This window comes from Cygnus atratus, chromosome 2, assembly GCF_013377495.2.
Source record: "Cygnus atratus isolate AKBS03 ecotype Queensland, Australia chromosome 2, CAtr_DNAZoo_HiC_assembly, whole genome shotgun sequence".
Taxonomy (NCBI): Eukaryota; Metazoa; Chordata; class Aves; order Anseriformes; family Anatidae; genus Cygnus; species Cygnus atratus.
Window position 1 is genome coordinate 159,390,841 of NC_066363.1, and position 27,869 is coordinate 159,418,709.

At 54.3% G+C, this 27,869-nt stretch overlaps 1 protein-coding gene across 9 annotated transcripts in view; it reads right to left on the reverse strand.

Moving 5' to 3' along the window:
- Positions 1 to 27,869, reverse strand: part of ZC3H3 (zinc finger CCCH-type containing 3) — a 138,599-nt gene that overhangs the window by 7,746 nt on the left and 102,984 nt on the right. For all 9 annotated transcript variants that reach the window (XM_050709035.1, XM_050709038.1, XM_035566402.2 and 6 more), the window contains 4 exons: positions 26,515 to 26,584; positions 21,441 to 21,572; positions 5,797 to 5,960; positions 4,557 to 4,762 (listed from right to left, as the gene is read on the reverse strand). In XM_050709035.1, coding sequence (XP_050564992.1) covers positions 4,557 to 4,762; positions 5,797 to 5,960; positions 21,441 to 21,572; positions 26,515 to 26,584 — 572 coding nt within the window. The remainder of the gene's footprint in view (positions 1 to 4,556; positions 4,763 to 5,796; positions 5,961 to 21,440; positions 21,573 to 26,514; positions 26,585 to 27,869) is intronic.

Sequence of the window (27,869 nt, forward strand, 5' to 3'; positions counted from 1 at the left end):
TCTGCTAAGTGCCAGGAGAAGATCTAGGAAGGTCCCACGAAGGTCTGAGCTGCCCCTGAGCCTTGCTGGATGATAACCACGAGACGAGCGGCAGCAGGAAGGAAGATGGGTTCTCCTGCTCGTGCTCAGCTCACCGTCTGGACCCTGCTAAGTTATCCTACCAGAGCAGAAGACGCCAGAGAAAGGAGATGACGGGAAGGTCGATTTAAGAACAAGGTCAATCAAACATGTTCCTAATTCCCTCTTCCTCTCCCTGCAGCCCCAGGCTCGCTGTCTGTCGCAGACTGGTGGCATCTTGGGGGAGACTGAGCCTGCTGCAGCTCCTGGCCCACGCCTCGCGTTGGATCAGATCCTTCTCACGTTGAAGCCAGCGAGAAAACTCCCCTCTGTTACACCTCCCTTCCCTCCTCCTCCTCTCCGTGTGCCTTCCAGCATCTGCTCCAGCAGATCTTCACCACAGGGACCCAAGGGCACCCGGCGCTGTGCCGCAACCCCTCCAGCAAGCTGACGGCACGCGGCATGCCGAGCGCGGCTGCCCCCCGAAATATGGAGGAGATGGCAGGTTCAGCCATTCCATGGGGCCAAAACCTTTCCTCGGCTCTCCATCGGTCTCCTCACTTCTCCCAAACTGGTGGATTACCCAGCCAGGTGCATGCTTCACTGGCCCTGAGGTGTCCTGAGCCACCTCACCGTCCTCTATCCTATGTCCCCTATTAGATGATCCACTGGTTTGAGTTTCTCGTTGAGTTTCTTGCCCCCACATGAGCATGGAGCAAGCGGGGGTGGAGCAAAGATTTGGGGAGTTATTGCCACGCTTTGGGTGATGCCCCAAGACCATCAGGCAGGTTCTTCAGACATTAGGAGCCCCAGGAAAGAGCTTCTCCAGCATCTGGACCAGGTTTTGGGGGATACAGGTCCATGCAGTAATTGAGTCTCCGGAGAGGACCGACAACAGTTGGCCATAACATCAGAGGGGAGACCCACCAGGAGCCAATCCTGCTCAGAAACGGTGTGGTGGTGATGCAAGGAGCTTGGAGGGGGGGTAGATAGAGGAGGAGCAGGAAGCGGCAAGACCATGGGACAGAGAAGCTTGCCCATGTTAGATAGCAGAAGACAGAGCCCGTTTTGGGAGGTGATCCCACCCAAAGAGACCACGGAGGTGTCCCCAAACCAAAGAAGAAGCAACAGAAGCAGATCAGATGTATGGCCAGTGCCTCATCACTTCCCCATGGCCAAGGTCCTTCCAAAAAGGGGTAGTGACCCCCACTGGGAGAGCCAAGACCTCTGCGCCACCACCAGCCAGGACTCAGATCCCCAGAGAAATCCTGGAGGCAACTGGGATGGAAGATAGAGAATTGGTTGTTGGTTTTTTGTTTTGGCCAAATAACTGTTTGGTTTTTTTGGCCGAAGAAGAGCAGGTTAAGGGGGAATTGCAGTCTTCAACTACCTGCCCTCAAATAATTGCTGTCTTCGGTAGTTGCAGGTCGAGCCAGACCCTCGGTGGAGGTTCCCAAGGAAAAATGGATTGATATAATCAACGGCATAAAAATTGTTTCCCTAGATAAACAAAAGGCTTCAGCTTTATCACGAAGAAGTCCAAGTTCAGTGCTAAGGCGTGCAATAAATGTTTCATTAGCGGTGCTTTTCGGGGTTTTGCTGGCGCTGTAAAAATCTCTTTGATATCTACGTAGCGCACCTGGAGCCCTCAGGGTACCCAGTACAGAAAGACGGGGACATAGTGGAGCAAGTGGAGGCCACCAAGATGGTTGGACCATGAGGAGATGCTTGCGACAATGCTAAAAAGAGAACTCCGATATTTTATCCACAATAACGGATAACCAGACCCTACCAAGAGGAGCAAACAACTTGGTCCTGCTGGGGTCAACGCTGGCAGGACGCTGGCTCCCTGGGACACCTCCCTTGCACCCAAGCCTTCCATCACCAGCCCCCCAGATGCTTTCTGTAGGGTTTCAGGGCATCTTCTGCCACGTTAACCCAAAGGGCTGGTTCTCATCTGCCTCGTCTAGCCGCCAAAACGCACAGCTTTGGACCAAACAGCCCACGCCGGCAGGAGCAGCGTTGAAGGTGATGCTGCAGGTGGTGGAGACCCTCCACATGGCATCCCACCACGAGGATTTGCATGGGGGGACCAGCCCCAAATGTGGGCTGGGAGCAGGAGATGTTCGGACCAGGGTCCAGCCCCACGGGGTTGCAGCACGGCGAAGCGGGAGCGGGTTCAGCCCCGGCGGCAGCGAGCACGGCGTGGGTTCGGGCAGGGAGGGCGGCCGGGGAGGGGGGATAGGATTTGTGTTCTCAAAGTTATTCCTCCAGAAGTGAAAGCTGTAAACAAAACTGGAAGCGCTGCACCTCGATGAATTCCTCCAAAGCCAAAGCGTTTGAGCGTGCTCAGCGGAGCCGTTAAAAAAGACTGTAGCGAGCATCTTCCATTAACGTTACGACCGTGAAATATGACAATAAAATGATAGCCGTATGGTCGCAAATTTGCAGCCCGCCGAGTTGCTAGGGGTTTATCGTCACTCAAACGTGCAGAGAGCTGTAAAATGTTTACAGAAAGGGTCGTTTGCAGCTATAAAATCCTCTTTTCTCTCCTAAACAAGGCTGAGTGGAGCCATTTACAAACCCCTGAATGTTCATCGGGGGAGAGGGGAACATCTGTTCTCTCCAGGAGTTTTCAGTGATCTTCTCGAACAAATTAACTAAAATGGGTGCTTTCTAATTAAATTAGCACTCGATTGGAATGGTTTGCATTGGTGCGCTCGCTGACAATTAGCGCGGGGAGGCCAGTTAGGCTCTGGCGCAGGCTATTTAACTGGGAGGTGAAATATGGAGGAGCCCATTACCTGCACGATGCTCGCGCTCCCTCCGCCTCTGCCCCGAGAACGAAACGTGACGAAGGATGGGGAGGCACCAAGAGATGTCCAGGAGCTTGTCCCGGGCACCGGGGTCTCCATCTGCAGAGCCACGGTGGGTCTGTCCCCATGCGAGGACAGCATCGAGCTCAGCACCACCTCCCTCCTTTCCAATCCCCTTTTTATACATCCCAAGGCTACAGAAACATACCAAGACCCCGTAAGATCACGGTGAGCCTGCTGCCCAGAGCTGGACCCTAAAAGTCATCCCCAAACACCTGCTCCAACACCACCTTCCCTCCTGCACGTGCAGCCGGTACTTTTCTCCTTTCCTCCCGTATTTTCCAGTATTAAAAGGGCATTTTCTGAAATTGTGACCGTTTAACCAAGCAATTCAGATCACTCCGTAATAATAACCTGTCCTCCTCCTGATTTCCTACCCCACCAATTTGTGTGTCACCTTCAGGGTCTGCAAGCAGGAACCGAGTATTAGCGCCGCGCTCCCTGTTACAGGCAGAGCTGCCCCTCTGGCTGGGCGCAGCGGGGAGGGTGCAGATCCCAAAACCACATCGCAGACACCAGCTGATACCTAGAGCCACGTGAGGACCCATCCTGACCGACCCAAATATACCCTCACTCCTGGCATTAAAGGTGATTTGGGCACTGTGAATCATTTGGATCCTATAGCAGCCTCATCCTGCGCCCTCCTGGGATGATCAGGACGAAACCTGTTGGTGGCCAGGGCTCCTTTTCTCTCGTTAGGTGATGGTTGTCATTTTCCCCTTTGGTCCCTTTGTGTGTTAGGATGAGCCTTTAATCACTAAACACACCCCAGCACCGGGCAGAGGCAAACCTGGGTGCCCAGCAGCATCCTCACACCTGCTCCCGCACCGACCGCGCACGATCGCTGCATCCCCTTGGCAGGGAAACTGCTTCGTCATCAGATTCTTTTACAGACATCTGCAACTCCTTCCCTGCTTTCCTTTCCTTTGGCTCCTCCAGTCGCTGCCTTCCCGATGCCTCGTGCCCTTCCCGTTCCTGGGACAAAGGCACGGAGGGACGCGCACCCAAATCACCTACCCGTCAGCCCTGCAGAGCCCCCAGCCTTCCTGGGGACCCCACCCTGAACCAGCTGCTTTTGCTGGTCCCACCCAGCCTCTGCTTTGCACCTCATCACCTCTGCACCTGCAGACAAGTCCAGATCTCCCCGGAGCACCACCGAGTCCCCTACCTTCGCACAGAGCTGCTGTTGGAGCCAGGCATTAAGGGATTTTTCTGTGTAGGGGTTGAATTAGGAGAGCAGGAACCGAGGAACATCTTGGAAAAGCAAAAATGCAGCACACCTCTGCTGGGAGGTGCGCAAACGCTGCGCGGAGACACAAAGACATTTCTGCTCACCGCTTCACCGATTCCCTCCTGCCTTTTTTCACAGTCGGGTCAAACGGCTGAAACGTTTCCCTGAGTTGTTCCAAAAATTAAAGGTGTCAAGGCGGGAGCTGTTTGCTGTCAAGTGTACGAAGTTTTGCTCATCCTAAAACTGCATTTTCTCGTGGAGGTCCAGAGACCAGAGCCTTCTGTGGGTCCAGCAGTAGGGCACAGGGGATAACAGCAGGGAAAAACCCTCCTGCTCACCCTCAGCGGTGAACTGGGGCAGCGCAGAGCAAAACCAGTCCGAGAGCTTCCTACCTGGCTCGTCACCTGGCTCGTCCTCGTCCCTCTCCACTTTGCAGCCCTCGTCCCCGGGGGAGGCCGACAGGAGGGAGATGAAGGAGGGCAGCTTCTGCAGCCGGCTGCTTTGCGAGGCGTCTGCCTCTCTCCAAAACTTCACCTCCTGCTCCGCGCCGGAGGGGCCGGGCACTTCCCCGTCATCGCACGGCTGAGCCGGGTCATTCCTGGCAAAACGCAAAAATTAATAACGAAAAATGATCTCTCGGCAGTGCCGGTCTCACGTGCATGGGGAGAAGCTGAGGTGAACCGCTGGGTACGTGGAGGCGCTCTGGGCTCCATCCCGGGCCGCCCCTTGTCTCTGATTTCTTGCGAGCCCAGCTAACGTGACGGTTGGGTTTGCTTGACATCTCTGGCGACGGTGCTAATAAAGGAAAAACCTCCCGGGCAGCTTCCGAACGCTGCGAGCTGGCCAGGGGCGTGCTCCCTTCCCCGCGCCGACCCCGGGGACGGGAACGGGCGCAGGATGCCCCGCGCTCGTGCCTCCTTAGCTAAAAAGAGCAAGGAGCTATTTTACACCTCGTTCACACGGGGGACGTGAGCTGGGTGTCATTCCAAGGCTCTTCTGTCACCCGGGGTAAGTCCAGAGCCTGCTGAGAGCTCATCCCCTCTGCGACCGTACAAGGCAGGGCTGGGATGGTGACCAGGACCGGGCCAGCACCGCGGCCGGGGGCAGCTTGTAGGGACCCCCGCTGCCATCGCCCATCCGCCCCCATCCCGCTGCAAAGGGCTGCGGAGGGGCGAAGCAGGCAAGCTGCTCTTTTCTCCTCCTGCTAACCAGGACTTTTAGACAGGCCGGGGTGGGGGGGAGGTGGGGGGGGCTTTTAAAGCCCCCGTTTTAGCTGGGTTTTGATTTTCGGTATGCTTAAAGCGTACAACCCCGAGTGACAGTGACAGTGATGGATAGGGCGAGACCTGCCGACGGGCTGCGAGGAATTAGCACCACCCCAGCCCTCCTCTTGCCCTCGTTCTGCCGGAGGGATTCGGTCTGCTGTACGGGTTTTCTGCAGTGGATTCTCCACCAGGGCTCCTCCGTCTCCAGAAGGAAGGGCTGCAGAAACCTCAGAGGCACCCGGAGGTGCCACGGACACGGGCAGCACCTTTCCAAGTGCCACCCACGCTCCGATGGCACGAACGTCTCACAGGGCACGAGATGCGGGCAATCCCCCCCAAATCCCCAAATCTTCTGCACCTTCCCTACCTGCCCGTCTCCTCGCAGAGCCGCCTGCACTTGGAGGGGGGGTCAGAGACGTCCCCTCGGGGCTGACGCTTCTTCTGCGGGTGCAGCAGCTTGCAGCGTGCGCCCTGGGGGCAGACGCCCTTCTTGGCGAAGTCTGGGCAAACCAGGGTGTGCTTCTTCTTGCACTGCCAGGGAAAAAGATGGAGATGTTGGGAAGTGCGGCGTCTTGTCCCTCCCGAAATCCCCGCGAGGAGCGGGAAGTCAGCAGCACTCCCCAGGATTTGGGGACTTTTGGGCACTTTTTGGCAGTGGGAAAGGCAGGAAGAGATGCCGGCAGGGCAGACGAGACACCTCTGGATGTGATTTCAGCCCCGAGACGCCCAGGGAACCCAACCCCACCACGGATGCTCCCCTCCATCCTACCCGGTGCGAGCATATTGGCTCTTGTAGGGCAGCACAGGACACACGCCACGCTGTGCCACCGCAGCGGGACAAATCCCAAACTCCCACAGTGCACAAAGGGTTTGCAACAGCAGCATACACCAACCAGGTCACCTTTTCCAGGAGCAAGGACGCATCCCCTTGTTTCTCTGCGTGGCTCCTGTCTCACCTGAACGCCCACGCTGCAAAAACCTCCTCGCTCCCGGGCAGCGCAGACGCCAAAATTTTGCCTGGGTTTGGGGGAAAGCGGACAGATCCATGGGCAGAGAAACACGGCGAGGGTTTGCAGCGCAAAATCGCGGGATCACGGGGCTGCTGCCCTTTGAATACCCCCAAAGTGAAGCCGTTTGGGAGCAGCCCCCTGCGGTGACCTCGGGGACGTGGCAGCAGCCCCGCTGAGCCGCCGGAGCGGTGGCAGACCGAGGGGTCCCTGCTCGAAAGGGCAGCGGGGCCGGCAGCTCGGCGGCCCCGGGGGAACGCCGACGTCGGCGGCGGAGCGAGGAGCTCGTCTGCTGGAGGCCGGGGAGGTCGCCAACGCGGCAGGAGGGCCGGGGATCCGGACAGACACACGGACACCGGCTCTGCGGGGGTGCAAGAACCGGGGAAAAGCCCAGCAGGGATCAGGCCAGGCACGGAAAATTCATAAAAAACATCTCCCTGCGCTTCCCTCCTCTATTTCAATGAGCTGCCATGAGGTTTCAGCAAGTAAATCTCTAACTCAATGCGTAATCTGAGAGTAGAGCATCTCCAAACAGTGCCCAGGCTGTAGCACTACTCTGTTTTTTTTAATAAAATCCTATTTTTGCACATGGACGGGTGCTGGAGAAGCACAACTGGACAAAATCCGTTCTGCACATGGTGCCAGCTCTCAGGAGCCGGTAGGAACATTAAATCTTATCTTCAGAGTGCCATGCAAGAGTGAGTACATGAAAACCATCTCCTCCAGCACCCAAAGCTTCTCTCGCCCTGGTTAAGCAGCCATTATCTTAGCAAATCTAAAAAAAAAAAACACGCTTAAATCGAGGGAAGTTTGGGAAAACAGCTCTCCTTTTCTCCCTGCCTTCTTCCCAACTTGCAATGCTTCAAAAACCTCCAGCTGCCGAAGTCGTGGACCAACGGTAAGTGCTTGGAAAAGGCACCAAGAGGACAGCTTTCGGGTCATTTTTTCCCAAAATATTAGGATCTGGAGAGCAAACCCCTCAACCTGATAGGTGCTTTGAAGGTACATGGCACTAAATCCTCGCTGTGAGCAGCACCCAAGCAGCGGTTCTGTCTGTGCTCTACTTGTCCAGAGGGTTGAGCAATGGTGGAGGTGAAAAGACGAGCATCCCAAATTCTGGAGTAGCCAAGGATGCTGAACATTCCTGGAAACATCCTTCAGAAAGGTGTTGTCCATAAGGCTTTGGGACTACAAAGGGATGCCTCCGCCCAAGGATGCGAAATCCTCTCCCATACGGCGACGTCCAACACAAAACCAGACGTGGGAAGGAGAAGGGCAGCAAAAAGGAGCCCTCGCCTCCAAGGGCCGCGTGGATGCGCCACCCTTGCACTTGGCACTGCTGCCCCTACACCGAGGGATGATGGAGCACACCGCGGGTTTGGGGAAAAGCCAGCAAACGTGGTTGTTTTGTCCTGTATCAGCTTGTAGGGGCCGAGGGACAGTGCCACACCCCCAGCTGGGTGACACGTGCGTCCCCATCCCCGTTACACCTTGCAGTGGGACCCACCGCGTCCCCAGCTGGTCGCTGGCTCCCCGGCGAACGCGGACTTAATATTAAGAAAACAAACCGCCCGCGACTAATTCGGGTCCCCGGCTCGGTTTTCTGGCGACTTTTCCGCGCCGCTCGCCGTGTCAACACGCTTGGCCCTCCTCTCACGGCGGCCCTGCTGGCTGGCTGTCCGTCCGTCACCGTCCATCACCACCGGGTCGGGGCTGCACGGAGAGGCAGGGACCTGCTTACGGCTCGCTGGGCCCTGGGGAGGCAGCTCCTCGGCTCCGGGCTCAAAGCGGAGGGTGGGAAAGCCCCCTCTGTTTATTTATGGGAGGGAATGGGGAGCTCTTTTCCTCGTGCCCCCCGTGCCTTAAAGGCAGGTGAAGGCGAGGGCTGGGGTTACTGTAAAGCTGCTCGCCGCGTGTCGGCCGGGGTGAAGCAGCGCTGGGGCTGCGGGGTGGCAGGAGCCACCCGATCCCTTCCACCTGTCGGGGCGGCTAATTATACCCCGCGGGACCCCCGCCAACGGGCAGGTTGGGCCATAAAAAGAGAAAAAGCATCTGGCTCCTTTCTTCAGGCAAGAGAAAACCCGGAGCAGCCCCAAAACGCCCCCGGGGAGAAAGCCAGCGGCTGCGTCGGGCGCCCGTGTGATGCCAGCGCGGTGGGGACACCCCGTGGAGCGGGGTCACCCCATGGAGAAGGGATGGGGACGAGCCCCAGGGGGGGCTTCTGCTGTTCCAGCCCCCCCCTTCCATCTTCCTGCTCTGGGGCTTCCCCCGCAGCCTGCAGCAGCGGTGCCCGACCATGGGACGGTGCCCGCTGGCAGCCCCGCGGCCGGGACTCCTCCTTGGCTGCCAGGGAGCCCTGGGTGAAATTCGAGGTGCTGCTCAGCACCCAAAAAGCCTTAAATGGCCCCCGGCTCCATCACACAGCGGGAAGGGGTCGGGCACAAGGGTATTTGCAGAGCGCTGCCTTCTTTAGCCCGGACCTGGCAAAGGAGGAGGCAGCAACTGGCAGGGCCGGTGGAAGATCCTCGCTCAGCCCCGGGAACGCCGTTAATGAACATTTTCCATCACCGACCTTGGCAGGAGGCTGGGGAGGGCGGGAGGGAGGTGAAGCTGGGTTACTGGGCCGACCGGCGAGCGCCCGCTGACCCCACGGGGGGAGCAGTGGTCCCGTCCAGCTTGGCATTCCCGGCTCCGCTCCACCAGCGGGCCTGCCCAGGTTGAACTTCTCAGATATCTCCGGGCTCGTCTCGCGCCCTCCGCTTGATCCCTTCTGCTCCAGTGCCAGGGGACAGCAGGTGACGCAGGGAACGGCGGCTGGACAAGAGAGCAAACCGCTGGCACATCCTCGCCCTGCTCTTCCCATCCCCTTGGGCTCGTGTCCTTCCCTCTGGACACAAGAGAGCGCGGCTCCTTGCTGGAAACCCAAAGCGCTGCTGTGCCAGCAGGGAATTCCCCTTCTGGGGAAGGGGAGCCTCGAAAGCCCAAGCTGAGCCCCAAAACCCAAGCACCTCGCTCTGCTGGAGTTGTTACAGGTAGCCCCATCCCCGTGGCACAGGATTAACAGGCTGGATCGACGTCAGGCTGCCTTCATACACCTCTTACCCGCGACTTCTCCGCGCTAAGCGGCTGCTGGGAAGCTCTCGCTGGAGGTGGCGGGGCTGCTTTCCGACGCCGCTCCGAGCTGACAGCCAGTAAACAGCTTTTTTTTGATGGCTTTTTTTTTTTTTTTTTTTTTATAATTGGCTGCAGATGGAAGCAGCCTTAAAAATTCCAGCTCCCCGGCGTTAAAACCTGGAGGACAATGCAGCCGAGCATCATGTGTGCGGGGGAATAATAATGGGGGAAATTTAGCCAACACATGGAGAGGTGCTTGCGCCTTTTTGTCTCCAAGCTGCAAACAGCCCAAAAAAAGACTTTTTGACACTGGTTTATCATTTCTTCCCGGCAGCAAAACACTGTCGGGGAAGCAAGGAACTCCTAGAGATGGAGGCTCTCTAGGATTTTGGATCTATCTGCTCCCTAGGACCTACCACAATACGAACAGGACTGTGGACACAGGTCGCTAACATCCATCCAGCCACAGCATGAAGAGGTGCTCAGAGGGACACCCATCCCAAAGCCAAGCTGCTGAACCTGCCCCGTGGCATTCACAGGAGCAAAAATGCCTCTGGAGCAAGAATGGGTTGGCATTTCTGAAATCACAGCGATTTAAGAGGCAGCAAAACAGCTGGGATGGATTGAAGGGGCGAGGAAAAGACTTGTCCCTGCAGCATGCGCTGCCCCGGCATGGTCCAGCCCAGATATAAATGACCTAAGGGCTGGGCTCTGTTCTGCATCCCTTCTCCACAATGCTCTTAAGGCTCCCTCTCCATCATTGTTGACTGTTTCTTCTCGTCTTGCTCCTTCCTGGTCTGGAGGTGTTGTTTTGCTGATGCAAAACAAAAAGGAAGGGGCATTTTGGGCTCACTGAGCATCTATCCGCAGGGCAGGCTGTCCTGCAACATCCTCTCCCTTGCTGCCATCACTCCCCGATGCCACCTCCTCTGCATCTGCTCAGGCTTGCCCAACGCAGGGACTTTTTGAGCAGACAGGTCCTGTTACCGGCCAGATCCCTCCTTCTGCCAAAGCCCAAACGGGAAACGCCACGAATGAAAGAACTGTGAAACGTGTGAAGGGAAGAATTCACACAAGGAGCGTGAAAAGCTGCAAACTTCCCCTCCCAGGGTGGCCAGCAGCAGCGTCGCGGTCCCAGTTAACGTCGGGCAGTAGATCTGGAAACAGAGCTCGAGCTGGCAGGAGCTGAGATCAGGGAGGCAAAGCATCACGGGATCTGTTAGCAGAAGCCGACACTTGAGCTTGCGGTTTCCAAGCCAATGGTCCTCGTTTTGGAAAAACTCTTTGTTTTGGAAAAAAAAGGCAGGAAAAGCTCACAATCTGCAGCTACTCGATGCCCCGGGAATTCGGTGACACCACTCGAAGGGTGACAACAGCACTTGACAAACTGCCCCGCGAAGCACCGCAGCCCGGAGCAGCCGTTTGTGCCGCGGCCCTTGGCAGGCTCCGTGTAATTGGAATTTTCCATGTAGCAAAATGATGTCAAAGAGCAGTTAACCTCCCCAGCATGAGTGCACGCGACAGCTCCGAGCAGGAGCCCGAGTACTGTAATTGAGCATTTCCAATGCTTTTTCTTTTTCAAATTTAATTCTCTCTCTTCCTTTGGGAATTGCTGCCGTCCGGTCCCGCTGCTCACTCCCAGCTCCCTGCTCAGAGCTGCAACAAGCAGAGCTTGGATTTTCCAGGCTTGGCTTTTGTCTGCGTCCTGGATCAACCTGGAGGGCAGCCACATGGCTCTGATGATGCTCTCTCACATTATAAGCCCAAATATAAATAAAAGTAACACAGTGAGCCTGGAGGATAGAGAAAGACAGGCCAGCCACAGCAAGCACCTTGGCCCTACTCCAACCCCAAAGCAGCAAGGGCTGGTAGAGACATGGTGAAAGCGAAGCCATGGATGTAAGGAGGAAGGGGAATCCCAGCTGAAGAGCAAAGACCTGCAAAGACCAGCAAGGACACCCATGTGGGAATGCCTTCAGCATTTAATTATTTCCTCACTGCTTTGCTGAACTCATTCAGGAACACCATTTCCATCAGAGCCCCCTGACAATCTCATCCTTTGCACCTCAGTCACGATGGAGCCAGTTTCATACAGAAAACCATCAATGTGGAGATGGAGAGCCCCTAACCCCTCTATTACCAACCCCAAATCTTTATCGTTGGGGATGTAGCAAGCCAGAAACCAACTGTACATCCCCTACAATGGGGTCTGCATCATGAACAGGGGCTCCAACATGCACAGCCTTTCAGGTGGCCCAAGGAAACAGTTCACAGGACGCAGAGATCATCTGACAGCAGAGAACAAGTGGGAACAAAGGGAAATCCCAGTGCAGGAAGCAAAGACAAAGTCTGCCCCACTTTGTGTCCGCCTCTACAGAAGTTCAGGCTGAAATCAAGAACTCTCTGCCTCGTCAGTAGATTCCCAGCCATTAGCAGTGATTCAGTGACTGCTTGCCCCCAGACTTCCTAATTTTCATGTTTTGTGATGCATCTTCTTCTACAAAGATATTAAAGCGTGTGAGAAAAAAAATCGCAGGCCAGTATTTATCTAGGCACTATTATCAACTAGCCCAGGCTATTAAGCAGTTCAAGTTTGCCCTGATAAGCAACATCTTTAATGTAAACATCTGAGTGCTGCTGGAGATACTACAGTTAAATTAAAGTTGCAATAAGAGCCCTCATTATGCCATTACAGAGTACGGTAAATAAGATGCAACTGGAAACCCACAAAGATTTCTCCACAGATACGTGGGTAGGATGGGGCCGGCAAGAAACCTGATTAGTTTTAAACCTCCGCTGCAGGTTACAAAGCTTTTTGAAGAGAAAGCTGCCATCACCAGCACTCAGGTTTATCACTCACTATCAGTAGCACAGCCCTCGGCGCTGTTTTAATTTCAGCCAAGAACACTGGTGTGCAAAGCGAAGCGGGCACAGAATGGCGGAGGTTAGAGGCACCTCAGGGCCATCAGGTCAACCCCCGCCACAGCAGGGTGCCCAGCCCCGAGGCCTGGTGGGTTTGGGGAGCCCCCAAAGAGGAGCCCCCAGCCCCTGGTCCCAGTGCCAGGGCTCTGGCACCCACCCAGCCCAGCAGTGCTGCCTGGAGGCCAGCGGGAGCCTCCCGGGCTCCAGGCTGGGCCCGTGGCCTCCGCTGCTGGCCCCGGGCCCCCCTGAGCAGAACCCGGCCCCGGCCTCTCGCACCTCCCTGCAGGGCCACAGGGATGTGGGGGAGCTCCCCCGGAGCCTCCTCCTCTCCAGGCCGAGCAGCCCCAGCTCTCGCAGCCTCTCCTCACGGCAGGAGGGCTCCAGGCCCTCCCAGCACCACATACCAAACCACATTTCTGTGTTTTGGGCCTACACTTCCAGAGGAGAGGAGCTGGGCTTTCCTCTTTCCACCCCTCCCACAAGGACTCCACATCCCCAGCGAGCTGAGGGGATGCACCCAGGTCTCTGCCCCCTCAGACTGCTGCTCGTGATCTTAAGAGCAGACACATTCACAATCATTACTAAACCTAACCACTTTTTCCCCCCCAATAAAGAATTTACTTACTAATCAGTTTGTTGACTGAAAACTTCTGCTGCACATCATAGGAGAGAAAAAAAACACCACGCAACAAATTAAATGGGCAACTGTAGCACGCAGAAAACATCTGTCAACCGAAGCCAAAATTAAAGATAAATGAAATGAAGTTGCCTTTGCAGATGATTTTCATACAGCTGCAGCGGACTATAAAAGAGCGATCAAAGGCAGTGCTGCCCCTTGGCTAATTCTGAACAATGGGAGAAGGGGAACTGCAAGCCTCCTGCAGCATCCCCAAGAGGGGCTTGGAGAAATCTCACTCTGTGTGGTGCTGTGTGGGCACGCCAGCAAGCACCAAAAATAGGCTGGAAGGTTTTGGTCCACTCAGCACGCCACGAACTCACAGCTGGAACAGGCGGATACGTGGCTACTGTCTACAGATACGCCTGAAATATCACTAAAAAGTCCTAGTGAACATCCTCAAGGTGATCCAGGTCAAAACAAAGGTGAGGGAGCTAAAAATGGGTGAGAATTGGAGGTAAAACCAGAAAACCATCACCGGTGGGAATGGATAAAGGATGAGCCAAGAGCGCAAGGAGGGCAGCAGTCCACAGGCTCTTGGACGTGACCTGGGAAGAAACTTCAAAGTTCCCAAGCCAAGAATTGGACTTGGTGATCCTCATGGGTCCCTTTCAACTCAGGATATTCTGTGGTTCCATGAAAATCAACACCGCAAGACTTGGCCCTTGCTGAACATGAGCAAGCCCAGAGAGGTCTCGTAGCCTAAAAAACCAGCCCTCGTGCACCCCGTGCAAAACAAAAGCAGGGGACAAAACGCCCTGGGATTTGTTTTATACACATAAACAGCATTTCCATAGCTGGGACTTAGTGTTTCTACCACCTGTCCTCCAGCTGAGCCCAAAACAGCTGCACGCGAGACAGATAAATTTCAATCTTCAATGTCTCTTTCCCTCGCACGAGGGAGAGAAGGGGAAGAGAGGTTTCCGAGATGCTTTAATGCGACACCTCCTCACCGCTCCCTCCCCTGTTGCAAGTGTAGAAAATGGATCAGCTCTTTAGAAGAAGCAATTTGCCGATGTCCAGACCCCTAAACGTCCAACCTTCGTGAACACAGGCAGTTAATCTGTTTGAGGCTTGATTCTTCTAATAGGAGCCCAAGTGAGTTTTATACTCAGCGCAGAATGTGTTCGGTGATGAGGTACAGAGCAGGGCAGCAGGACTCAGCAAAGCCATCCTCGCTTGGGTAGTCCTTAAAGATTTGATCAAGGTAGAAGAGAAAAGAGAGATGTCCCTGAGCAGCTGAATAGTGGAAGCCTTTCTCCTCTTCCTCCCCCCCAACCATTGACCAGCTCACCCGATTCACTGATTTAGTGTTGATGAACACCCTGTTGCCTCCTGGTCATGATGAGAGGTCCATCAATCTCATCACCGTTTCCCTCTGCTCAGGTCCGGTCCCATCCTGCACGTGTACAAGGTCCTGCTCTTCCCTACCCATCACTGCAAGTGCGTCCTGCCACCAGCAGCTCCCTCTGAATCAAAGGGGACTGGAAATTGGAAGCAGCTATGATAGGATCATAAAAGAAATAAGATGGAGGTATGGCCAAGATAGAGAAAATTTGGGATGGCTCAAAGCTTAGCCTTCCCCGTACCCCTCCCCGTGCTCACACCAAGCAGAGAGGTTTTATATTAAGGCTTCTGGCACTTCAAACAGCCCCCCTGGTAGCTGGGCATGGAGGAGCTTCTCAGCTTGATTGGGTCTAATTCAGCATAACACCATCATGGAGTTTGGAGATGAGCACTTCAAGCCAGGAAATCTGCTCCTGCTGTGGCCGGTTCTCTCCAGGCATCAGCAGCAGGGCAATTTGAAAGAAAAAACATCTGAATTTGAAGCCTTTTTTTTTTTAAAAAAAAAAAAAAAGTTAGTCTGTCCCAAACTAACAGCATAAGCCAAATAATCCACACGGGGAGCAGCTGCTTAAAGTCTTACGGAGTATTTGAAGGACCTTCGTTTACTCACGGACGCGATGCTGAAGACCCACAGGTACAAATTTGCCACCCAGAAAAGTGATCCAGAAACACAGGTGGAGAATATGGCCCCTCTCGGTCCTAGCACATCTGGATGGGAAGAGGAAGGCTGGGAGGAAACCTTCACCAGTCCCAGTGCTCTCCTCTGCAACCCCCAGCACACCCAAAACCTCTCCCAGATCCAGCGTGGCCAGGGCCAGGACCAGCTTTGAAGAGACAACATGAAGGAGCAGTGTGAGGCTTTGGGATTTCCGCAGCCAGAAGATATTTAACAACCCTCGATGCCTTTTTCATCCAGGGCTGATTTGTCCGCGTGCTTCTCCAAAGAAGCAGCTCCAAGCCCCGAAGCAAGCAGTGCACGGAGCAGCTCCCGTCCCACCGCCAGCCCCGACACGGCAGCGGGGACCTGGAGGAATGGCATGGTCTCGGGGAGAAGGAGCCCAACCCAGCTTAAGAGCAAACTGGAGAAGAAAGAAACTATTCTGAAAGGGTTTGTACACAGCTTAAGAACTTCCTCCGAGTCTTATTCGCATTCCTACAGCTACGAAGCTTCTGCCATGAAGCACCTCTGAGTGCTTTGATGTCTCCCAGTGATGCTGGAGGAGGAGAAGCAGCATCCTGCACCTCCCCACCCAGTGTGGCCAGCACCGCGGTGGGATATGAGTCTGGGACGAAAGGTGGGAGGTGAGATGTGATTACAGAACCAGGATCAGCAGCAGGGATCTGGATGAGCACGCATGGGTTCCTCCATGACTGCACGTGCTGCACGTCTCAAGGAAAAGGCAAGCTGGCTGGGGGTCAGCCTGCGACCAAAGGGGGGTGAAGAAACACCCACAAAGATCAACGTCTGATGGTTATTTTGGGGCAAAAATCACTTTTTTACCTAGCAAACAATACCAAGCAGCTAAATATGCAATATGAACAGTGTTAACTTCACCTTTCTGTGCTCTGTGCAAGGGGAGCAAGAATGCCAGGCAGCTCTCTCCCTCCCAAACCATGCACTGGATAATTAAAAGAAAACCCCCAAGACATGACATTGGCAGCTGCCGCTAATACAGCTAACGTGGCTTTTCCTAAAGCTCAGTAACGTGTTAAATTTAACGTCAGATCCATGAAACAAGAAAAAAAACTTTAGAGGGAACCCGTTAAACTTCCACCAGAAAAGGAGAAAAGAACCAACCTGACGCACCACCGGATGGGAGAAACACAAACAGGAACAAATCGTCCGCTACGAAAAAGTCCCCGAAATGGAGTTTTCTGCAGAAAAAGAAGCAGCTGCCGTGGTGAAAACCAACACGCTCCACCTGGGGGCGAGAAATGATTTTCCCCAAGGAAGTGGCACTTCCGCGGGTAGCGCCACCCAGAGCTGCCCCTGCTGGCAGGATTATTGCGGGTATTTTAGGTGGATTTTAGGTCTCCCTCAGCCGAGAGACTCTCCCCAAAAGATTTTGGGGGATGGCCAAGCAGCCTCAGTGCAGGTCAGGGATGAGCATCCCGGCTGATGGCTTGGCCAGGGGGGACTGGGGCCGGCAGAGCTCACGGCCCCCGCTTCCCCCTGATTTATTCCACTACATTTCCCCCCGCGTTTTCACAGCGGCCTCGTTGTTTAATCTCCCCGTGCCTTACTGCTTAACAGCTCCCACAGGGGAACAATTTACCCACAGGCTTCAAAGCAGCTGATGGAAACAATCCGAAGATAGGTATTTAATGCAGCATGTTTGCTAATGTACGCCATGGGGGAAAAGCTTATTTAATACCGACCGATTTTACGGAGGCAGCAGTTACAGGGCACCGGCCTGGCTCACTTGCCTTTGCTGCGACACGCTGCGAGGGCTGGAGAACACTGACGATGCTGGGAAGCTGCACCAAAACCCAGTTAATTTCCCAAAAAGTCAAGTTTTGCTTCTTTAAAGCAAATTGCAAGATGCCTGCTCCGCTCCACCAGGACTCAGACAAGCACTTGCTGTCGCTCCTGGGTGCAAGCCCTCAGCCGTGCAATTAAATATTAAAGCAGCAGAGCGGTGTGCAGCGCACATCATCACCTTCCAAGCGGCTTTGCATGGCGTATTATTTCGGGAGCCGGCGTGGGCACAGCCAGGAGAGCAGCATGGCAGAGAAATCGCCTCTTGGACAACCTTGCACCCTCCAGGCTCTGCCACGCAACCTGCTCACAGCCACAGGGTCCCTTCGGCACCTGGAGCAAAACCTGACATGGAAAATTAATGCAGGGGAATTAGTTAGGCTGTAACGCAGGGTGGATAACTGCTAACGTGTTGTCACCGGTGGCACCGACCAGGAGTGTCCACCCGGACCCCGTGCTCCACTGCAAACTGCTGTTGGGCTTCAACAATTTATCCAGGGAGCTGTGAAAACAAAATCTGTTTGGGGAACCAGATTAGTTTTTACCATGGAGCAGCTCGCTAAAATATCTCATTTTAACGGCGAAAACTTGGTACGACGGCAGGTATCACGGCACGGGAGAGCACCCTGGGGAGCACCTGCAAGCGGCCCCATTTCTCCTTCCCTCTCTCCCCACTTCCCCCTTGGGCTTCCTCTGGTGCAGGTGACCGGCCCAGGAGGACCAGCTTCGCCCAACGGGACTGTTCTGTGGTGCTGGGGAAGGTCTGCTCCCTTTAGGAAGCTGTAGATACACGTGCACGCACGTACGCTGGAGCAGCTTCCCGATGCACAACCCAGGAATGGGGAAGGATGCTGGAAATTGAGGTGCTTTGCCACCAGCAATCTCCTGGAAATGACTGAATCATGTCAAACTCCCTTAATTAAGGACGTGGCCACTCACTCGTACAGGCGCTGTCCTCTCTCCCCAGGGGCACAAGGACTCTTTACGGTCCGTGTCCCTGAAAAAGGGATTTGGGAATGCAAAACTAAAGCGTTCCCACTTATTCTGAGCTCCCGATGAAGGCAGAGCAGGCCAGGCTCGCCGAACGACCAGCACGGTTTGTAGGAAAAGTGTGCACAGAGTTAGAGCCCACGGGATGGGCAAAGGTTGATCGGATCAGCCGGAGCATCCCGCAAGAAATTCTAGAAAACACACAAGATGCGACAGCGCCAACAACAGGCCATCAATTATGAATAATAACGGGCATTTTTTATGAAGGTCTGATAAAAAAAAAACAGCTTCTTCGGCGGAGCGCAGATAGAAAAACACTGCAGGCAGAAGGAGCCCAGAACAAATCAGGCACTGAAGGACCTCGATCCCGAATTCCTGAGCATCCTCCCCTGAATTTACCCTCCGAGGACGCTGCACGGATGCCGAGCGCCTTCGCCATCCTCGCCCTCGGTGGCTCGGGCTGAGGGCAGTCGGCTCCCGCGGCTCCTCGGACACGGCGACGCAGAACGAGAGAGAAGATTTACTCCTGGCCTAAATTATTCAAAAGAAAAGGGTCTGCGCGTCTTTAACAAGGCATCGTTTTATGAAGCAAGGTTAACATTTTTACTTGATTCAGGAGAATATTATAAACTATCCGGGGTCCATTTGAGGACTTTCTACTTTGAGCAAAGGCACGGACTCAGCACTTTTTATATTATTTAGAGAATAAAATTAACCCTTAATGGCCCAAGCTGGTATTTCTCCTCCCCAGTTAAATATGGCCCGCTCAGCAATTTCTCCCCATATATAATTACAGGCTGCTATCCATCATCTGTAGGAGAATGCTTTTCTGACACTCTAAAAGTGACGCGGTAAGCACTTTTCCTAATAGAATAAATATTCTAAATATCTCTTTTATATTTTCATTTAAATTGGAATATTTTAAAATAATTGTAGGGCCGCTGCCCGCGTGGCTAGTGCTGTGCTGGAGGGAGGCGGCAGGACAGCTCTGTTTTCCTTCACGGGAGATGTTTACCCTGCACGCAGTCCCCTCCGCGCGCGCCGCCGCAAGAAGTAATTAGGCAAGGACTAATTTATTAGCCTTTCCCTCCACTCCTGCTGATGTCCCGCTTTTCTTACAGCTCTAACTTTTGGCTTTTCTTCCTCCCTTTTGCCTGGTTTTTGCTCCGTAGCTGTTTTTTCCTGGGAAGGGATGGGTTTGCTATGCCAAAGGCGCTGTCCTCGGTTGTGTTGGGGTGCTGGGACAGCTCGACGGGCACCTGGTGGCTCTGCATGGTGACAGAGGTGACGGGTGACAGCTCCAACAGCTTCCACCCTTGTCCATCCACCCCAACACGCCGTGGCTTCGCCTTCTTTTTGGGAAAATCACCTCCTGGGCATCTCCCATCAGCCTTCAAGCACCCTTGTCTCCTCCAGGCTCTCCAACTCCTACCTGCACCCAAGGATGGTGCTGAGACCTCCCAGCACCTCGCTGGTGGTACCTCTGTCAAGCCGAGCTCCTGGGATGGACAAGGAGGAGAGGAGCCCAAAGATCCGAGCTCCTGACTGCTCATCCCAGCAGCTCCCCCGGTGAAGAGCAGCCCAAATCACACAGGGGTTAGAGATCTCTCCGAGCAGCCGGTCTGCGAAACCATGCTTAGGCAGACACTTACCCACGCGTACCTATTAAATGCAATAAAATAATTCCGCTCTGTAAGCCCGCTGGGGCGCTTTTGGGATGGTGCCCTGCGATCTGGCAGCCTTTCTATAACCAAAATTATTGTTTCATTAGTGGCTCGTTTTTTTTTTTTCAGCTGGAGAGCCGATTTCGAGCAGAGTTTGCAAAACTCCCGGCGTGTTCTCAGTGTAGGGGCTCCAGCTCAGAGAGGAGATGTTCCCCAAGTTTGTGTCTCGTCCTTCTTGCTTGCTGTTGGCTCACGGAAGAGGCTGAATTAAACCAGGACATCTATGTGATGTCTTCTTCCATGTACAGCAAATGCATCCTCAAGGTTATGGACACCCCAGGGATGGGATGACGCTGCACAGAAAATGGTCAAAGGATGAACAGAAACCCCACCACGTGTACAAAAAGCTCTCAGCTGCAGCAGAGAGCATTGTCTCCGTAAATCTCAGAGCCCGCCTTGTCTAAATATTCAACCTGCTGGCAAATTTACCGGCTACCCCTCCTGAATTATGAGTGTCTGCTGTGGAGCACAGGGACCCTGATGTGATGGCGTCACTGGTCTCATGAGTTTGGGATGGCATCAAGAGGAACGAAGTGAAGGTGGCCTACACCTTGTTTGTGGGACCCGAACGAAAACCATGTGCTCTACTAACATAAAGACGAAAGTGGTTTATACTCAGAGGCCAAACAAATTTTTAAATGAATAGAAAAGAGCAAGAATGAATCAGGAAGGTCAGAAACGCCCAGGAGGTACCAGGAACCTTCTCCAATGCAGCTACGGGAGGGAGCCCATCCTCAGCAGGAGGTTAACGAGGTCTCCCCAAGAGCCAAAGCAGCATCACAAGTTTCCTCTCAGCCCTTTTGTCCTCAGTCATCTCCCCCGCAGCCCCGGAGCCCCTGGCTGCGAAGCAAAGCATCCTAACTTAAACCACCCCGAAGTTAAATAAGCCTGGGGAGGAATTACTTGCACGGCCAGCTCTCCCCCTTCCCACAAAGCGAGGGAAAAGGAGACCCTGCGGCATTTACAAGGAAGGGGGAAGATGTGAGATAAACCCCAAATTTCTTTCTTTTTGGCGTGCAACTGCCTCCACGTTTCTTTGGAAATCAGCAGCTGTCAGCCAGCTCCAGGCCCTGCGCTCGCTCGGGCTCCGCGTGTTACGTACGGTGCCGTAAGCTCGGGGACGTGTTCTGTGTCTACCCTGGATGCACATCGAGTCCCTGCAGGACTTCGCTGCGTTGATCTAAGCAGAAGGACCCAGGGATGGGAGCCGGACTCCAGGAAACCCCCAGGAACGTATCCAGGCACAGCTCGAGGCTCCCGTGCTGCAGTTACACGAGGAAGGGCGCTCCTGGTGCTAAAGCTGAGCCACAAGAGCTCGTGCCCAGCTTTAACGGAGCCAACGTGGCTGCAAATAACCCTTAACCTCTCCGTTTGGTCTGTGTAAAACCCCTTTCTTCACTTCTCATCCATTTAACCGAGCAGTGCCTGGGGCTGTTGCTATCTGCTCATGCACGTGGCCCCGGTATCACAGAGGCAAGCAGAAAGGATGCATGGAGAAGCAGAAGACCACGACTGCCAGCCCCAGCCTCTTGCATTTGTTCCCCTTCCTATTTTTCCCTGCCTGCGAAGAAACAAAGCCACTCTGCCAATAAACCCCTTGGTTTTGCTCATCCCATCCAGGTGTTCGGCAGCTTCCAGCTCTACGGCTCCCTTCGGTGCTGTAGCTCGAGTGAAAAACAGCTCGTGGCTCGCCAGCACCCCAAACAGGCGGCGCAGGTCCCTCCCGCTTCGGCATAAACAGCGCCTTTTTACCTTTTCTCCCATGGGGCAATAGCCTTTGAGGAAATCCTGGCACACTTCAGCCTTCCGGGAGACGTAGACGTGGCTGTAGGGGCAGTTGCTGTTGCTGCAGATCCCCTTCAGGAAGTAGGAGCACACCGGCATCTGCAGGGGCAAGGGGACGACAAACCCGTTAGCGCTGCCCCCGCTCGTGGCGATCCGGATCCGTTCCGACGCCCGGCGCTGAAATAAAACCGCGTTAAAATAAATACATCTCTGCCTTTTGCCAGCCGCTGATCCCCGAGGTATTTCTAGCCCTTCGAGTGGTGCCTCGCAGCACAGCTCCCTGGCGTTACGCGGGCCCTCTGGATACGGGCACCGATGCTCCCGACTAAACTTGGAGAGCAGAGAAGGCTCCTTGCTTGCCCATGATACCAACCTGAGCATCACCGTGCTCCTGGGGACCACAAACACCGGTCCCAAGGGGCGATGCGTTGGATGTAGCCGGAGCAGAAGCGCAGGGCTTGCCCCAGCCCGGCCACCCTCTCCCCTGGGGGGTTTCCAGCACCCCAAGAGCGAAACCAGCAGCATAGGGGTGCCCTCGCAATTCAGCAAAGGGGGGGAAAAGTGGTTTTTTTTTCTTTTTTTGTCCGAGTTGCATCACATGAAGGCACCCCCCAGGACTGTGAGCTAAGGGGGGACCCTGCACACCAGAGGAGGGATGCTCCAGGAGCAAGGGAAAGGAGGAGGAGAGCTCTGGCTCCTTCTGTCCCAGCACATAAATGCGTGGGGCACGGCCCCGCTCGCTGCTCCCCAGCTCCAGCATCGCTACAGCCGGCGGACAAAAAAAAAAGCAAGAGAGCAAGGATCCTCCTCGTCCTCCGCCTCAAACCACAAACTTCACCTTCCGCACAGCTGCTCTAATTAAAACCGAATTACCAGCCCGCTGCAATATTTCACCGTCCTTAACTCACCGGCTACCGCGTGCGGCCGCTCGCCGACGGGAGCGGGCGCTTTGCACCGCCTCGGTTCGTCCCCGCGCCCGGCTCCTGCTGCTCAGCCCCCTAAATGTAAAATTTACTTACTGCTCGGCGCGCTACCGATCCCTCTGCTCACCCGTCTCAGCCGGTTCAAGTGTCCCCAAACCAATCTTTACCCTTCTGCGCTAAGCGCAGCCGACGCCAGGCGGAAAAAGTCCCTTTCCCTGAAGGGCACGGTGGGGTTTTGACTAAATTGGCTCACTTGAGGCAAAGAGAGAGGGAGAAATCGCGGGAGGGAGGGGAGGGGGAAGCCGAGAGAGGGAAGAAAACAAAGGGTGCTTTAAGAGAGAAGAGTTTATTTTTAATTGTCTTTTAACTGCAGGCATTAACATAAAGGACAGGGCTCTGGGGCTATCTTTTTTGTTGGTGGTGGTGTGACCGTAAATGATTCCCTTAATGTAGTTTTTGATATAGAGCCCAAATTAGCTCTAATAAAAAGGGATAATAAAGCCAGCTCTTATACAAAAATAAACTCCTCCTAGCTGTCAAGCCTGAGCCATTATCAAGAGGAAGCAGCGCTCTCATTTCAATTAACCTTGTTTGCACCCCACTACGTCCACACAAATAACAATAACATTAATTCAAGGCACTGGTGCGGTGCGTCCATATTAGACAGCTTTGACTATGTACACGCTTTGGAGCCAGCAGCTAATGAACCCGAAACTCAACGTGAATTTCCAAATTGCTCACAACAGAGTTTTGAAGCTCTATTAGGGAGAAAAATGCTGATTCTTTTCAAGTTCCTCAAGGGGAAAAGCTGTTGTAGCAGCAGCAGGCGGCTGCCCGAGCCCTAGCCTCTCGCTAACCTTCAGTCACAAACCCATTCATTCACATTTACCGGTTCCCCTAAATCACTGGGATGTGCTGGAGGCTCTGCCCCGCCGCACGGAAAGCCCCGAGCAGCGCCTCTGTGGCTGCTCCTCAGCCAAGGGCTTTGCACAAAATCCCCCCTGCGGTACAAAACCCCAAGCTTCAGGTTCCCCTGTCCTCCAGAAAGGTTTTTCTGCTACAGTTTTTCCACTGCTGGAGGGGCAGTTTTGCTTCTGAAGCCATCTGCGAGGCACGATGCCCATCTGGAGCAGCGCTCTGCTCCGGGGCAGCGAGCAGGGAGCATCCTTGGAGCGGGACCGCGGCTGAGGAAGGAAAGGATTTGGCTGTTTAGGATGGGGAAAAGCTCTCTGCTGCCTCACTCCTATAACAGCTGAACCCACACAGCCTCCATGTATAAAACACAGGGACTGTTCCCAGTTCTCAGTGGGGAAACTGAGGTACACACAGGTCGAGTAAGAGTTTTGTCCTCAAATCAATAGCTTGGGATCAGGCACAGGTCCCATCCCGGTGACTTCCCACCAAGGTGGGACACACAATGACAACGCCCCAGAGCTCCCCTGATGGCACCCCGAGCATCTGGGTGCCCCCCACATCTGCAAAGAGAAATCGAGAAGAAATTAATGGGGCCATCTGCAAACCTTGGGCACCGCTGGGGAGCCCCTAGCCACCACCTCCTTGCCGCTGAGCGCCAGGAGACAATAATTAACCCTATTAAAGCTCCAACTTCAGTAGAGGACCTGCCTGGCAAAAGGTGTGAGCGGCGAAAACGCTGCCTTCCTCTGCCGAACGGCTTCTCCTGTCTTCCTCCCCGGGTGTGCTGGTTGATAAATGAGGCTCCCAGCACCTCTGCTAGTAATCACCCGGGTTAACAGGGAGCCACGGGAGCTGAAGAGCAGTCGCCTCTCGCTTTGGGCAGCTGGCTCCCCGCGGCTATAAATCACCCTGAGCAGGCTTGAACTCCGCGGAGGAGCTTGCTTCTCTTCCAGCCTGCGCTGACAACAAGCATGGGGCAAGCGGAGACCTCCGAAGCGCTCCGGGGGGCCTAATCCCGCGACAAATAATCCTCCTTCCCTGCCGAGCGTGACATGCGTGGCTAGAAAACACCTGCTCCGGACTATATTTGTTTCTGAGGCACGTCAGAGGGCTGGCACCTGCCTGCTTCACACGGAGGAGCATTGATGTAAGCGCTCAGCCTGCGGTGACGACGCTTCGCGAGACCACGCGTGTTTGCCAAGGAGAAAGGCAAGACGGGCAGAGACCCCTGTGCCCCGTGGGGCCACTTTGGCTATCTCTAAGTCCCAAATCTTGCGCAGGTTTTTGCCCCGGGACCAAAACCAGGCTCTAACACCTGCTGAAATACCCCAAGAGCACTGAAGTCACTGGCACAGATGGAAGCTGATCACCCTGCACCGTCTGGATCGGCGTCGATCCTTCAGCACAGGGGCACGGGCAGTGGGTCGTGTGCACACCGGTTATTGCAGTGTAAAGAAGCAGCAGCGCTTTTACAAACCATCTTACCCCAATATCCACTCCAAATTTGTGCTATGATTCGCCAACAGCCATGTAAACAGCCAGTCCCTTTGCAAGCCTTTCTTTTTTCTTGGCTTCTTTATTTCTGAAGTCTCGCTACATGTTATAGGGAAAAAAAACAACTTCCAACAGCCCTCCTGCCTTCTATCAGTTCTCATCCCCATCCGTCCTCGTCGTGCCGTGAGTCAGGGAGTACAGCTGTCCCCAGTCTATCTCCTCTACTTTATATACACATGATTAAGTGACTCTGAAGAGAGAGCCATGTAAAAAACATATGGTGCTTTGTGTCTCGCTCAGAGCGACTCCGCTCACCGCCGGCATGACTTATGAGCTCCTCTCCGACAACAAGCATGCCGTATGCAGACGGGGGGAAAGGAGACAAGAAAAACTGCATGGCCAAAGGCAGCCGCTGTAGGAAAAGGTCCTGCTTCAGATGCTGATGAGAGCCAGTGAGCCCCATGGGTTAAATCCTTTACAGGCAGTAATTGTGCTGTGGTTTACCTACACGATGCTGGACAGGGGAATGAGGGCAGTGACCAGAGAATCACGGGATGGCAGAGGCTGGGAGACACCTCTGGGTCCATCTGGTCCAGCCTGTGCAAGCTCCAGTCCCTGACCTGCCCCAGGCACAGCCGTGAAAGCTTTGGCAAAGCCACTTTCAACAACGTGCCAAACCCATAGCCAGCGGGGCCACAGGCTCATCACATACCACGAGGAAAGACTGAGCCTCATGGGTTTCTCTAGGAAAACCAGTTCTCATTCCCATCCCAGCTTCTGGCATCTCCACCCCAACAGTGGGACCAGTCACAAAGCGCTCCCCCCATGCGGTGACCCCACTCGTTGTATTTTTAGTGCCCCAGTGGGATTAACCTTCCTGCTCTTTTCTGGGTGATTCTTTGGCTGTAGTAGAGAAGTGTTCCTGCAAATCCGCTAAAACAACACGTAAACACATGCTCGATGCACTTCCCAGCTTGGTGAAGGACCCGCAGCCACACTTAACCTTCAGCACCAACTTCACCTCAGCTGAAAAGCCTGAGGTCTCCAAAGCTACGTCCGATTGGAAATCCTTGCCACCGTACAGAGGTTAGCCTGCTAAATTGTCAGCTGATCATCACTAAAAGAAAACCTAATTATTTTTCCACCTGGCACTGTGTAATAAAACCACAGAGCCCCACATACACCAAGCAAGATGAAAACGATGATGGAATCAAAAGCCAGTCTGCCAGGGAGTTTCTCTGCCTGGCTTTTTAGAAAGGTTAATTTATGCCTCAAAGCTCCCGGATGCTGCAGCATCGTCCTTGTCTGACCCCAGCGTGGGCTGAGTTGGAAGGAAGGGTGATCTGGCAGATGTAAATAAGGATTAGATGTAGCAAACAATGCTCCCGTGCTCTTTCCCTCTGAGTTTAAGTACTCCTTAACCCAACAAGTGTTATTGATACTTCCAGCTGCCCCAGGTGCTCTGGTTTCCAATCCGCTGCTTAGCGCACTAATCTAGTGATTCACCACGCTGGTTTAAGAGGCGCACTCTGCTCCCATTATAAGCTCTGACCCCGTAATGAGCCTGAACAGCTTGGCAAGCAAACTACAAATGAACTCTATTTGAAGCACTCTATAACAGAGGTTTCCCTACAGCCGTCATAAACGCTGCCTCTGTAGGTCAGCTCTCTAATAAAGCCACGGTGAGCTCATTAGGAAGCCGTACAGACCTTGTCTTTGGAAACTTTGTGGGAAAATGGGCAATTCCCGTCCGTCTTCTTGCATGTGCCACGGAGAAACCTGCCAAAAGACCAGAGGAGAGGGTTGTGTGACATCAGGTGGGTCACAAAATGCGACTTTTTTAACATTGAGTCTCTTCCTGGCCCAATACCCCAGCAAATTGACATGACCACTGCAGAGCTCATTGTTAAAGCCTGTAACAGGCCGTAAATCGGTCCCTTTCCTGACAGATTTTGCTCCTTTCCTGTATTTGGCTGCTTATTAGTAGGCAGAGCAAGGTACTGAATGACAGAGTGGTGGAGGGTGCAGGCACCTCAGGGCCATCAGGTCAACCCCCGCCACAGCAGGGGCCCACAGCAGGGTGCCTAGCCCCGAGGCCTGGTGGGTTTGGGGAGACCTCAAAGAGGAGCCCCCAGTCCCTGGTCCTGGTGCCAGGGCTCCGGCACCCGCCCGGCCCAGCAGTGCTGCCTGGGGGCCAGCGGGAGCCTCCCGGGCTCCAGACTGGGCCCGCGGCCTCCGCTGCTGGCCCCGGGCCCCCCTGAGCAGAGCCTGGCCTCGGCCTCTCGCACCTCCCTGCAGGGCTGCAGGGACGTGGGGGAGCTCCCCCGGAGCCTCCTCCTCTCCAGGCCGAGCAGCCCCAGCTCTCGCAGCCTCTCCTCACGGCAGGGGGGCTCCAGGCCCTGCCGCCTCTCAGGGCCCTGCGCTGGGCTCTCCCCAGTGTGCCCAGGGCTCTCCCCAGTATGTCCAGGGCTCTCCATCCCAGGGTTGGATGGAGACTCAAAACAGCACAAGAAGCAGAGATTCCTAAGGTGAGCAAGTAGAACAGCCAACAACTTGATTTACTCCTCAAGATAAGAACGAAGGAGTCAAATTGAGGACTCAGTAGCCAGCATCCTAATCCTCTGTGTCACCAGAGGTAATCCTCACACCTTGGACACATATGTCTTGGTGCTCATGAGGATGAGAAACTGAGTGCAAGCAAGTAAAATCAGTTTTAAAAATTCATTTATTTTTTATTTTTCTTCTTTTTTAAAAGTCACTTTTCCTTCTGTATTGTCTCCCACAGAGCTTTGTGCAACCCACCAATGATTTCTAGCACAGCAGCACTTTTAAGGAGAAATTACTCTAAGAGTTCATCAGTGGAGTTGGCTTTTCTACGCTTTTTAAACGACTAATAATATAGTTTAATCAACTGTTGGGCAGGTATAATGAGCTGGCTACGCTAATCAGTTCTCCTGTAATAAATTACCAAGTCTCTTTGCTGCCTGGCATCACAGGCTGAAGGACTCAAACCTGTTGCACGGATCTGAGCCGTTCTGTGCAACACGTCAGCTCCAAACGACAC